Consider the following 14664-nt stretch of genomic DNA (forward strand, 5'->3'; position numbering starts at 1 on the left):
GCCTACCCGGTACAAACCGATGATTATTATAAATCGGGGTCCAAACCGATGCTCCCTCCACTCTCTTATATTTCCTCCACTGCCCCCAGATTCTTAGAGCCGCCACCATCACCGGACTTGTGGAGTATCAGGCCGGCGAGAACGGAAGAGGTGCCGTTATCAATGCTCCCAAACTTGTGTCTTTACATGACGCCACCTCCATCCACTCCCATACCGACCCCTCCCCCACTACCCACTTCCTAATCATGGCTATATTAGCCGCCCAGTAGTAATTGCAGAAGTTCGGCAGCACCAACCCACCCTCCCCCCAACTGCGCTCCAGCAACACTTTCTTCACTCGCGGGATTTTACTCGCCCACACAAAGCCCGAAATAACCTTATTCACCCGCTTGAAAAAGGCCCTTGGGATGAAGATGGGGAGGCACTAAAAGACAAACAGAAATCTGGGGAGGATCGTCATTTTCACAGTCTGTACCCTCCCCGCCAGTGATAGCAGGAGCATGTCCCATCTCTTAAAGTCCCCTTTCATTTGTTCTACAAGCTGGGATAGTGCAGTGCCTCCCATTCCCGGGCCACCTGGATTCCCAGATATCGAAAGCTCTTCCCTACCATTCTAAGCGGCAACTCTTCCAGTCTCTTCCCCTGCCCTCTTGCCTGGATCACAAACATCTCGCTTTTCTCCATGTTCAATTTATACCCCGAAAAATTGCCAAATTCCCCCAGGATTCACATTACCTCCCCCATCCCCTCCAACAGGTCTGATATATACAAGGGCAGGTCATCTGCACAAAGCGAGACCCGGTGCTCCACCCCACACCCCGAACCAGCCCTTTCCAGTTCCTAGAGGCTCTTAACGCCATGGCCAATGGCTCTATGGCCAGAGCAAACAGCAGTGGGGAGAGGGGGCACCCTTGCCTCGTCCCTCGGTGTAGTTTAAAATACCCCGACCTCAGCCGGTTCATGCGCACACTCGCTACTAGTGCCTAATAGAGCAACCGCACCCAGTCAATGCAGCCTGCTGAGCGCATGTTCAGCTGTGTGTGTTTAGTAAAGAACATTTTCTGGAACGGTAAGGTCGAAAATCACAATGCTGCTATCAAATTATTGACATCATGATCTGCCTGGTCTGTGTACTTGGGTGCACTCTCCTAATGCTTGCACCAAAGCCCTTACCAACTTGGCATTCAGTACAAGCCTTACTGGAATTTGTTCTCCAGGCATGGACTCCAGTAGTATCCATTGTTAAAAAACTGCAGGCACTATAAAGCCCAATTTTGTGGCCTAAAACTTCACGTTATTTAACAATAAAAAATAATACCGAATAAATTTGTCCCCCCAGTACCTGCAGAATAACAAACATAAAATCAAGCAGATTGCAAAAAGAATTCCCAATCAAACTCTGTTTATTGGAATGGAATCACTTGCAGATGGCACAGAGTCCATCTTTCCTGAGCTTTATTATTAACTGGAGCACTTGTCCCTATCAGCAACATAAGCTCTGTAGTCTGTGTTATATTTTACAGTGTGGTTATACCGCAGCTTTAACTCAGAACATTTCTACGCATTTTGCCAAGATTTGCTTACTTGTAAACTGCTGCAGATCTTAAAATCAATTTACCAGAAATAGAGGTCATGGAAATTGTATCGAAGGACAGATCATTTAGATACTTGGAAAAAGGAAGTCAATGGGGCAGCACATGAGTTTTCAGAAACAGTCGTCAGCACAACAATAGAGAAACTCCAGAGTTTCACATGTTTTTACTGTCAGTTACCAGTGAGTCAGTATTCAACACTGTTGTTAAAATCAGGTCGGGTAGACCGTTGTTGCGCTTATGAGCTAGAAAAAGGTACATTTTCACCTGATGTAAAGGCAGAACAAAGAAAAATAAAAAATAATGATGACCAGTTCTCCCCAACATTTCTTTTAAAGTTGTAGAATAGAACATAGAACATTACAGCGCAGTACAGGCCCTTCGGCCCTCGATGTTGCACCGACCTGTGAAACCACTCTAAAGCCCATCTACACTATTCCCTTATCGTCCATATGCCTATCCAATGACCACTTGAATATCCTTATTGTTGGCGAGTCCACTACTGTTGCAGGCAGGGCATTCCATGCCCTTACTACTCTCTGAGTAAAGAACCTACCTCTGGCATCTGTCTTATATCTATCTCCCCTCAACTTAAAGCTATGTCCCCTCGTGCTAGACATCACCATCCGAGGAAGAAGGCTCTCACTGTCTACCCTATCCAATCCTCTGATCATCTTGTATGCCTCAATTAAGTCACCTCTTGACCTTCTTCTCTCGAAAGAAAACAGCCTCTAGTCCCTCAGCCTTTCCTCATAAGACCTTCCCTCCATACCAGGCAGCATTCTGGTAAATCTCCTCTGCACCCTTTCCAATGCTTCCACATCCTTCCTATAATGCGGCGACCAGAATTGCACGCAATACTCCAAATGCGGCTGCACCAGAGTTTTGTACAGCTGCATCATGACCTCATGGCTCCGAAACTCAATCCCTCTACCAATAAAAGCTAACACACCGTACGCCTTCTTAACAACCCTCTCAACCTGGGTGGCAACTTTCAGGGATCTATGTACATGGACACCGAGATCTCTCTGCTCATCCACACTGCCAAGAATCTTACCATTACTCTATCTTCCTGTTATTCCTTCCAAAATGAATCACCTCACACTTTTCTGCATTAAACTCCATTTGCCACCTCTCAGCCCAGCGCTGCAGCTTATCTATGTCCCTCTGTAACTTGTAACATCCGTCCGCACTGTCCACAACTCCACCGGCTTTAGTGTCATCTGCAAATTTACTCACCCACCCTTCTACGCCCTCCTCCAGGTCATTTATAAAAATGACAAACAGCAGTGGCCCCAAAACAGGGGCGAGATTCTCCGACACCCCGGCGGGTCGGAGAATCGCCGGGGGATGACATGAATCCCGCCCCCGCCAGTTGCCGAATTCTCGGGCACCGGATATTCGGCGGGGCCGGGAATCGCGGCGTGCCGGCTGGCGGGCCCCACCCCCCCGCGATTCTCCGGCCCGGATGGGCCGAAGTATCCGCCGCTAAAATGCCTGTCCCGCCGGCGTAGATTAAACCACCTACCTTACCGGTGGGACAAGGTGGCGCGGGCGGGCTCCGGGGTCCTGGGGGAGGCGTGGGGCGATCTGTCCCCGGGTGGTGCCCCCACGGTGGCCTGGCCCGCGATCGAGGCCCACCAATCCGTGGGTGGGTCTGTGCCATGGGGCACTCTTTCCCTTCCACCTTCGCCACGGTCTCCACCATGGCGGAGGCGGAAGAGACTCCCTCCACTGCGCATGCGCGGGAATGCCGTCAGCGGCCGCTAACGCTCCCACGCATGCGCCGCCCGGAGATGTCATTTCCGCGCCAGCTGGCGGGGCGGAAATTCGTCCGGCGCAGGCCTAGCCCCTCAAGGTTAGGACTCGGCCGGTTAAGGGGCGGAGGATTCCGCACCTTTGGGTCGGCGCGATGCCCGACTGATTTGCGCCGTTTTGGGCCCCAGACCCTTGTGATGCACCACTAGTAACTGGACTCCAGTCTGAACATTTCCCATCAACCACCACCCTTTGTCTTCTTCCAGCTAGCCAATTTCTGATCCAAACTGCTAAATCACCCTGAATCCCATGCCTCCGTATTTTCTGCAATAGTCTACTGTGGGGAACCTTATCAAACGCTTTACTGAAATCCATATACACCACATCAACTGCTTTACCCTCATCCACCTGTTTGGTCACCTTCTCAAAGAACTCAATAAGGTTTGTGAGGCACGACCTACCCTTCACAAAACCGTGTTGACTATCTCTAATCAAATTATTCCTTTCCAGATGATTTTACATCCTATCTCTTATAAACCTTTCCAAGATCTTGCCCACAACAGAAGTAGGCTCACTGGTCTATAGTTACCGGGGTTGTCTCTACTCCCCTTCTTGAACAAGGGGACAACATTTGCGATCTTCCAGTCTTCTGGCACTATTCCTGTAGACAAAGATGACTTAAAGATCAAAGTCAAAGGCTCAGCAATCTCCTCCCTACCTTCCCAGAGAATCCTAGGATGAATCCCATCCGGCCCAGGGGACCTATCTATTTTCACACTTTACAGAATTGCTAACACCTCCTCCTTATGAACCTCAGGCCCTTCTAGTCTAGTAGCCTGAATCTCAGTATTCTCCTCGACAACATTGTCTTTTTCCTGTGTGAATACTGACGAAACAATATTCATTTAGCACCTCTCCTATCTCCTCGGACTCCAAGCACAACTTCCCAGTACTGTCCTTGACTGGCCCTACTCTTACCCTAGTTATTCGTTTATTCCTGACATGTCTATAGAAAGCTTTAGGGTTATCCTTGATCCTAGCTGCCAAATAGTCAACACAGACCAGATGAAGCCATTTTAAGGATTGAATAATCAGCACTTTAGTTCTGCGTTGGGAATGTTCTTTCAATTAGTGGGACACAATGCGTTGGATTCTCCCTTGGAAGACTAGGGGATGGATTCTCCGATTCTACGGCTATGTCTGGAGGAAGCACCTGGTCTTACGGCCGAAAGGTTAGCGGTGCCCCCGCACCGATGCTCCGCCTGGTGGGGGGACTAGCAGCCGTGCCACGTACCTGCCGATACAGATACAGAATGGCTGGGTGGCTGCCCCCCTGTAAACCCACTCGCCACCACCGATCCACCCACCTGTCCCCGCCAATGCCCGTCCTGCCAGCGGAACAGCACACCCCCCAATAGTGGCGCCGCTGGACACAGTCCACAGCCGCCACGCCGGGTTTACAAACGTTGAGAGGACATGGGTCTGACGCCATCGGGAAGTTGGGCCTCAGGTGACGTCCTGAGGCCGTATCAATGGCGTGCGGCGTACTCCTCGAGTATAGTCGTTTTCGAGGGGCGGAGCATCGTAAAACGGCGCCGACCCCGATTTTGGCGTAAAAAGGGATTCTTTGGCCGATCGCCAAACGCGATTTTGGCGTCGGCAATCAGAGAATCCCGCCCTGTGTTCTCCCAATGGAGCTGAATTGCAACCGGTTTACGGTCCTCTTGGGAATGCAAACCGGTAACCTATTCAGTGTTTCACGCCATGCAAATTTATGCATGGAGTGGAATGCGAGGGATTCCCAGGGTATCCCACTACTAGGCCGCCATCTTGAGCGGGCAGCCCAATAGTGAGGTCCCCGCAGCTGACCAGCCCCACACCGCAATTCGGCCCTGAACCGAACCCCCCCCCCCCCCCCCCCCCCCCGCCCCCACACTGCACAGCAGCACCCCCCACCCCATCCCCGGATTGCCTGGGTGCACTTCTACCCGCAATCCTGGGATGACCCAACTTGCCCCTCCCCGGGACCCCTATAATAGGGGGAGACCCCCCAAAGGCACTCCTGTAATAGGGAGACCCACACAGGGACTCCCTGTAATAGGGAGACCCCCACACAAGGATCCCTGTAATAGGAAGACACCCCAAGGGAAATCTATAATAGGGAGAATCTCCACAGGGACCCCTGTAATAGGAAGACCCCCCGTAGGGATGCCTATAATAGGGACTCTTCACAGGGACCCCTGTAATAGGGAGACCCCCCCACCCCCCCACCCACAAGGACCTCTGTAATAGGAAGACCCGCCCATAGGGACGCCTATAATATGGAGAATTTCCATAGGGACACCTGCAGAGACTCCCCACAGGAACTGTCTGCCTAAAGGGATCTCCTCAACAGACACCCCTCCTCCCCCAGATATGAGACCCTATCTGGAAGCTAGAGTGCAGTCCAGACAGGGGCAGTGGGAAGCATTACAGTCGTAACACTTGCCTTGAAGCTTCACCTGTCCATTCCTGGAATGAGATGTGCCTACATCTGGTTTCCAAAGATTCATTAGCTGCAAACCATTCGTAGGCTTCTAGTAGTGGCCTGTGAATGACAGCTTCTACAAACCACCTGCAGCTTTGATTCAGTCATCTCCCTTCACGGTTCAGTGGCCGAAGTGGTGAAACCCCAATGTTTTTAAATATTGGAGTCAGATGTTCTTAAGACTGGCACCCTGGTCTTCAGCTATCTGATTCTACCTCTATTCCCAGGACAAGATCATACCAGAGTCTGTAAGTGTACCAAGTATACTAAAATAAGCTGATGGGTTGTGAAACCAGATTACAGGGCAAAGTGGATTAGCTAGATGGAGCATGGTTGTGTACACTATATCTGCCTGTGCACAGGGAAATTAATATAATGTGTACATGTGTACAAAAATCTCACATGACATTGCTATGAGTTGGAAAAAAATATTCTTATATAATGTACTCTTTTATCCGGGCCTATGATATAGATGAGACAAATTGTACTTTGATTACACGATATTGCAAAAATATGAGCATCCGGATGGAATTCAAAGATTGTGTCAATATTTTCAGATAGAGGGCGAAATTCTCCTACCCGCCCCGCCACATTTCTGCGTCGACCGGCCGGCGGGAGTCTCCGTAACACCGGCCGGTCAATGGGGTTTCCCATTGTGGGGCAGCCCCACGCCGTCGGGAAACCCCCCGGTGCCGGCAGAACGGAGACTCCCGCCGGCGGAGAATGACGCCCAGAGTATCATTAACTCAATTTATACATGGATAGTTAGAAACAAGTCTGCACCTGATTTTCTTATGGTCAGCTAATTGTCAGAATCATATAAAGTGCAAATTTAGACATATTTAGGGACTGTAGTTGTTATGGTGGTGACGAAGTACATGGAGGATCAGTAATAGATCTCCCATAGGCTTCGTGGAGTATGAACTTCCCTATTAATCAGGCGGGAGCTCATACAATGAGAAATGAGCAGTGGAAGTTTAAAACACACTGTTTAAAACTGGGCCAGTATTCTGACGCTCCTGGGTTTGGACTTATACATAGATACATAGAAGATGACAGATGGAGTATAATGTTGGGAAGTCTGAGGTTATTCACTTGGTTGCAAGAATGGAGAAGCCGAATTTTCTTTAAAAATGTCAAATAGCAGAAGGATTAAGCTGTACTCTTACAAGGAAGACAGAAATTTAGCATGTGGAATGACAGCAAGCAATTGAGGATGCAAATAGTTTGTTGGCCTTTATAGCAAGGAATTGGAGTGCAAGAATACGGTAGCCTTGCTACAGTTGTGCAGGGCTTTAGTAAGACCATACATAGAGTACTGTGCACAATTTTGGTCTCCATATTTCAGGAAGGATATATACACATTAGAGGCAGTGCAGTGAAGGTTCAATATATTGTTTAATGGAATGAGGGGCAGAGTAAAATAAGCCTATATTCTCTGAAATTTAGAGAAATAAGAGATATTCTCATTGAAGGGCTTGGTAGGATAGACACAGGGATTGTTTTCCTTGGCTTAGGAATCTAGCACGTGGGAACAGTCTCAGGATAAGGCCCCAATCATACAGAACTGATAGGAGAAATTCCTTCACTCAAAGGGTTGTGAATACATGGAATTGTCTATCTCAGAGTTGTGGATGTTCCACATTGAATCTATTTAAAACTTAGGCTGATCTTTGATCTCTCAGAGAATCAAAGGATATGAAAAGCAGTTGGTAAAGTGGAGCTAAGGCCAAAAATAAGCCATGTTTATATTGAATCCACTATTTCTTATGTGCTGGAAGTGTATTCCACACTCACCCACTGGAGAGTTTGAAGGTGGGGGAGGTGCGGTGGGTGGTTGGGGTGCAGTGGGTGGTTGAGGGGGGGGTGCAAGCATGTACAATCCCACCACCTACCTGCCCACCCCAACCTATGGGAAGTTTTATATGGGGGCAGGGAGGCCCATGTTAGAATCATAGAACTTACAGTGCAGAAGGAGGCCATTTGGCCCATCGAGTTTGCACCGGCACTTGGAAAGGGCACCCTAATGAAGCCCATGCCTCCACCCTATTCCCATCACCCGGTAACCCCACCTAACCTTTTTTGGACACTAAGGGCAATTTAGCATGACCAATCCACCTAACCTGCACATCTTTGGACTGTGGGAGGAAACCGGAGCACCCGGAGGAAACCCACGCAGTAAAGGGGAGAACGTGCAGACTCCACACAGACAGTGGCCCAAGCCGGAATCAAACCTGGGACCCTGGAGCTGTGAAACAACTATGCTAACCACTGTGCTACCGTGCCGGTGTTGAATGAAGGCCAGCAGCTTTAACTAGGTAGGCTGGTGTCAAGCAAGGGAGGGGGGAACCTTCTTTGTGGGCTCTTTGACCCATCAGAGTGCTCCTCCCCAAGGTCATCCCCCTCCTTTTAACCCAACCTAATAGCCTCTGATCACATCCCTCACTCACCCTCGCATTGGCCATGTTGCTCGGCACAACCAAACCAATGACCTTGGACTTGCCTGGGCTACTCAGTGAAATGGGTTTGACTGTACTCCCAGTTGTGGTCACAATCCAGATAGATCCATTTGTCCAGCAGCTTGGTGAGGTAGGACAGTTACAGAAGTCTCGCCTGAAAGCAATAAACGTTGTGCCCCACATTAAATTGCAGTGGGCAGCCATTGGGATCATAGACGGGATTCTCGTCCGACCACATGCCTCATAAAATCTTATGTTCTTATTTTACACTCCTTATGTTCTTACATATCTATCAAAGCATATAATCTCATTACAAATGCTTTAGCAAGATCGTCATAAAATCATATTTTGTCTGAAAATACATTTTTGCTGATTGTTTAATTTTTAATGTTTACTACAGCCAAAATAATGCGGAAATGACAGAGAATCTTTACCACATAATTCTTAAAGGCATAATATTCTGGGTTCTTCTGGGTCTCTTCCAGGATTTCTTTTTGATCAGGAAATAATTGAATCCACTAGCTAAATGTGTTTTGGTTGTCTGAATGAATGCGTTCAGTTGTCCTGGACAGAAAGGGTACTGAAGTAATAAATCCTTAGAAAATCAATACATGGTTGTTTTAAACATTGATGACTCACTCTTCCTCTGGGGAATGAATGCTTTTACTGAATTTCTGATTCAGTGACTAAAGTGCAGTGCTCAGTAACTCTGAACCTAGATGATCTCAAAAGATATGGATAATAACCAACTGATCAAATTATATATAAGGTGGTGGTACTTCATATTTTCCTGCTGTATTGCTATATAAGGATGTACAGAATGGGTATATCTTGTGAAATTAAAATATTACCACTCAATGGAAGCACCACATATATGGTTAATTTTATATTTTTAGTGAAGCTAGATTTGTCTCCTCCAAACTTCCTCCATTTGCATCCTCTCCCAAATCCTGATCTCACTAATCACATTGTGTCCCGACCCCCCCAACCAACTGTATTAAATTCAAAATTCTAATCTTCGTTTACTGATCCCCTCGAGCTCAATTTGCCCAGCCTGTACAAACTCCTCAAATTTCTTTGGCCTTCTACTAACCTCCATTGTATCCCTAATGTTCACCGCTAGTAACAAATCCGTCAGTTGCTTCAGCCCTACTTTCTGGAACCGTCTTCTTATTCAGTGCTAGGAGATTTTTATTTAGCCACAAAGAGCACCAGAGCAGGCAAGATACATATCAGTTTCACAAACAGGCTGGAGCATTGCTTCGCAGCTCCATTCAGATGGCAAAGCAGCTCTTCCTTTTAATATTTTTAGAGGGCCTTCTTCAAGTTCCCAATGGTCTTCCTGCTGGTTGGCGACCTTGGGAGAGCTGAAAGCTTCAGGTTGGATTATTATCCCTAGATATAAAAGTAACTCATTGCTATAGGTTTGTACCTTGCATTGTTGCTGTGTAGCACTTTTACTGTTTTCAAAAACATTGTCACAACCACAGTCAGATCATAATTGGTGCAATATGGATGGGACAGTCAGTTGAAATCTGGGTGTTGCAGTGCAGCTTGAGAAAGAAGCAGCTGACTAAACTAACTGATGTTTGGCAGCTGGAACCTGCTTCAAAGCCCAGTTTTACTGACAGCTGAGATCTTAATTCTGGAAGGTTTATATGGTTATGTATCAGATGGAGATGTACTGATGGACAAATTGGGCTAAGGAGGTGGGGCCGGAGGTAGATTAGCCAGCAATTTCCTGCTACTGGCTGGTATGCCTGTTGGCCAGCATGCTTCCACCTTCAAGCCATTTTGGAACAGGCTGGATGGGGGTGTGGGCTGACATCTTTCATAGGATGCGGGCATTGCTGGCAAGGCCAGCATTTGTTTCCCAACTCTAATTGCTCTTGAACGGAGTGGCTAGCTAGGCCATTGCAGAAGGCAGTTTAGATTCAACCACATTGCTGTGGATCTGGAGCCACATTTAAGCCAGACCGGATAATTATGGCAAATTTCCATTCCTGAGGGATATTAGTGAACCAGCTGGACAATGATAGTTTCACGGTCACCATGAGTCTAGCTTTTAATTCCAAATTTATTAATTGAATTTACATTCACCAGTTGATGTGGTGGGATTTCAACCCATATCCTCAGGGATTTAGTCATGGACTCAGTAGTCCAGTGACATGACATCACCACTACACCGCCATCTCTTTCCCACCACCTCCCCCGCATTTGTAGGGCCTATTCAGACCATTTTGACTGCCTACCACAACTCTTCAGTCAGTATGTGACCCTCCCACTGAAGCCAGAACATGGTCATGGGTTGAAGGTGGCCCCTCAGCAGCAGACCAGGGTGTGGCCAGTGCTCCACCCTGCAAAGAAATTCCATCTTGCAGCGCCCATCCCTGATTACAGGACTTCCAATATTTCAGTTAGTCCTCTAGCCTCGGGAGCCCACCTGTTATCCTTGATTGACTGGAGCTCCCAGAGTTGATCACATTGTTGAACACACCTACCAAATTGCTTCCTGGCCCCAACCACCAGTGTCTCCTGGTTCCCAATCCAGAATTCATTCCAGCATCAGCCTCCGGACTGTGAAAATCCAATCCATTATTTCATCTGCAGGTCGATTAAAGGTGGATGAGTTTGTTAATCCATTGCATATTAAGGATGAAGATTAGAAAACACCATTAAAATGTTTTCAAATCTGCGGTTAACATTGCCAAGATTAAAACTATAATTTATTTTATTATCAAACCAAGATAATTACAGTGTTATCACAAATTATAGCTGAAGACGACAAAGTAAATTAGAATATTTTTGTCTTTACAGTTTGCTTAAGTGCTGACTTATACAATTAGACCTATAACTCATAATAGTGTATTATATACTGATGTGTTTTCACACTAAATTTTGTTTGACATGGACTTATACAAAAATTCAAAATGGATAAGATTTTTACATTTGAGTTAAGTAGAAACCCATTGATGAAAGGATTGATTTCTGTTTTATATAGATGTTTCCAGGAATGCTGCAGTTGGATCTCAGGCTCCACGTTCATCCATTGCCGACTTTCGTGGTTCTGTGCAAGCTCTAGTTGGAGACCGTAGCACACAGAGCTCTTCACACGGCAGTCAATCATCAGTGTTTACATTTGAAAACCCAATCCAGGTTCAGCCCGCTCTTTCATCCAGTGCACCACAGGACTACCTCTTCCTGCACCAGTGTATGAGCAAGAAGACAGAAAATACTAGGTATGAATCTCACACCTAATTCTTATAATTTGCTTTTCAAAATAGCAGGACAACAGCTCACTATGTGCAGTCATCAGAACATAGAATCATAGAATTTACAGTACAGAAGGAGGCCATTTGGCCCATCGAGTCTGCACCGGCTCTTGGAAAGAGCACCCTACCCAGGCCCACATCTCCACCCTATCCCCATAACCCAGTAACCCCACCCAACACTAAGGGCAATTTTGGACACTAAGGGCAATTTAGCATGGCCAATCCACCTAACCTGCACATCTTTGGACTGTGGGAGGAAACCGGAGCACCCGGAGGAAACCCACGTACACACGGGGAGAACGTGCAGACTCCGCACAGACAGTGAACCAAGCTGGGAATCGAACCTGGGACCCTGGATCTGTAAAGCAATTGTGCTAACCACTGTGCTACCGTGCTGCCCTTTTATTTTAATGAATAGTGTCACCCTTGCGCAGGGGCCATGCTAATCTTCTCTGTATCATTCCAATTTTAGTATATGTGCTGCCAAAGCGAACATGTAGCAGTTAGGTCATGTTGTGCATATGTTAAACCGGAATGAAAGGCAACTGGAGCGCAGCTCATCAACATTAATGGATCGAGTATGCCAGAGAAGATTTGCTCCCTAATCATTCTTCATTGTTTTTTTAATTGAGCAATTGCAAAGAGCTTGACCAGTATCATCCAGTTCACAGCGTGTTTATGTTTGCAAAAAACAATTCTTTTATTAGTTAAACATTCTCCTGTACCTGTGGTTAGGGCTTGTGTATGGTCCATTTTGATTCTCCGACTCATTGGTACAGAGCTAGAAAACAACAGTCGTGGTGAAATGTTTCACAGATTAGAATTTGGCAACTTGCTGTTAGAAGGCAAAGTTCTCCTGAAAATATCTATGAAGGAGCTCTATTGCCTGAAGAAAATAGTTGAAACGTTGGAACCGCTCAGGCATTTAGATAGTTCACTGGTGACCTCTAATGATAAAAGCCTAGTACTGCAAGATTATAATAGAGTCACACTTGTAATGTCTCAGGCCTGATTATTTCAACGATGCCAGGGCAAACATGTATAGAAAACAAAATAGAGCACTGCGTAGCAGTACACTGACAGTTCTGTATTAAATTTGTATCGTCTCTGATTGCCTGAATGGATAGTGGAAGGAGTTTCAACAATGCATTCCAGATTGTAACAACTTGTGTGAAATAATGGCCAAAATCCTCTGTCCTTATTCGTGTTTAAAATTTTCTGGTGCCATTGAAAGTTAATGGGGTTTTGGCTGGAAGGCCTAAGTTTCTGTTCTCGCTTGCAATGGGTCCCACCACAGAGAAGACCAGAAAATTCCGCCCAATGCCTCTTCATTTCTCACATGAATATTTTTTGCCAATCAGCTTAAATCCTCGTCCTCCTGATACTGACCCTTTTAAATCAGTTCTGATATTTTATTTCCCTGAACCATTTCCTTTTCTACAGTTGTATCTAACAATTGTGACATACGCTCATCGATGTACCACTTGTATTTACTTCTACCATCATTTCTTAAAAATCAGTGTAAAATATTTTATTATTTCACCCAGTGCACCACAGGACCATCCAGTGCACCCCATGTTTGAACTGCAGATTAGTGGTTGGCACTGCTGCCTCACAGCGCCAGGGACCGGTGTTCGTTTCCGACCCTGGGTGACTGCGTGGAGTTTGCACATCTCCCCGTGTCTGTGTGGGTTTCCTCCGGGTGCTCCGGTTTCCTCCCACAGTCCAAAAATGTGCAGGTTAGGTGGTTTGGCTAAGCTATATTGTCCCTTAAGGTTAGGTGGGGTTACTGAGTTATGGGGATGGGGTGGGGGCACGGGCCTAGGTCGGGTGCTCTTTCAGAGGGTAAGTGCAAACTCAATGAGCCGAATGGTCTCCTTCTGCGCTGCAGGGATTCAATGATCCTATGGTCTCTGCCATGCATCATCTTCCCTCCTTCACCTCTGAGCAGTCTTATCCACTTGCCTTACTTGTTTTCTTGTATCTGACAGTCATGATACAGTGATGACACTAAACTTGGAAGCATCGTAAACATCTAAAAAGGACAGTGCACAACTTCAGAAGTACATAGACAAGTTGGTGGAGTGGTCAGATAGGTGGCAATTGAAGTTCAATGCAGAGAAGGGTGAGGTGATGTATTTTTGTAGGATTAACCTGAATAGACAATATGAAATAAGGAATACTGGATGATTATTTGATTGGAAAGAATGTGCAGGGGTACAGGGGAATGGCACCAAGTCATGATGCTCATTTGGAGAGCTGGTGGAGGCACGATGGGCCAAATAGCCTCGTTCTGCGATGTAACAATTCTGTGCTTCTGGTGAAGTCGTAACTATTTTCTTTCCTCAAATCTGCTTTTTTTTTTTGGAATGCTAACTCTGTCTCTGCCCTGTTTTTCTCAGTTAATTTAAAAATATTTTTGTCTCTTCAATTCTGTTTCTCCCACATTATCTGAAAACCCCTTTGGTTCCCTTTCCCTGACTCTAATGGCTTAGATTTTATGGGAATGATAATAGATACCATTAGCGTTCACTTTATTCTCAGAAATCCAGCAATTGCTGTCTCATTTATGCTGCTCCTCCATAAGTTAAACTATATCAGTACCCGTCAATTGACTTGATTTTATTTTTACAAATTTAAAGTACCCAATTCTTTTTTCTCCCAATTGAGGGGCAATTTAGCATGGCCAATCCACCTACCCTGCACATCTTTTTGGGTTGTGGGGATGAGTCACGGGAAGAAAGTTCAAACTCCACACGGACAGTGACCTGGAGCCGGGATCGAACCTAGGTTCTCGACACAGTGAGGCAGCAGTGCTAACCACTGCACCACCGTGCTGCCAATATTTAAATATTTTAAGGGCATAAATTTATCTACTTCTGCACAGATACTTTGTAGCAACATGAGAAAAGTTAGAGCTTTTTCATTTAAGTGTGATTTTTTTAATGGAGTATAAGTACTAGTTATTGCTAAACAACTTCACTGGCACTGAACATTAACTTTTACAAATCATCAGCGTGCTCCAATGGCCACACTGCACCTGAAAGGCAGCTAAC

At 46.3% G+C, this 14664-nt stretch overlaps 1 protein-coding gene and 1 non-coding gene across 2 annotated transcripts in view; one reads left to right on the forward strand and one right to left on the reverse strand.

Moving 5' to 3' along the window:
• The window catches only part of gab2 (GRB2-associated binding protein 2), a 426196-nt gene that overhangs the window by 365311 nt on the left and 46221 nt on the right, over positions 1 to 14664 (forward strand). Inside the window, exon 3 of the mRNA XM_072476567.1 lies at positions 11338 to 11575. Coding sequence (XP_072332668.1) covers positions 11338 to 11575 — 238 coding nt within the window. The remainder of the gene's footprint in view (positions 1 to 11337; positions 11576 to 14664) is intronic.
• On the reverse strand, positions 11996 to 12102 carry LOC140392217 (U6 spliceosomal RNA). The gene has a single exon (XR_011935278.1). It is a non-coding gene; the product is annotated as a U6 spliceosomal RNA (small nuclear RNA).

This window comes from Scyliorhinus torazame, chromosome 15 (genome assembly GCF_047496885.1).
Source record: "Scyliorhinus torazame isolate Kashiwa2021f chromosome 15, sScyTor2.1, whole genome shotgun sequence".
Taxonomy (NCBI): Eukaryota; Metazoa; Chordata; class Chondrichthyes; order Carcharhiniformes; family Scyliorhinidae; genus Scyliorhinus; species Scyliorhinus torazame.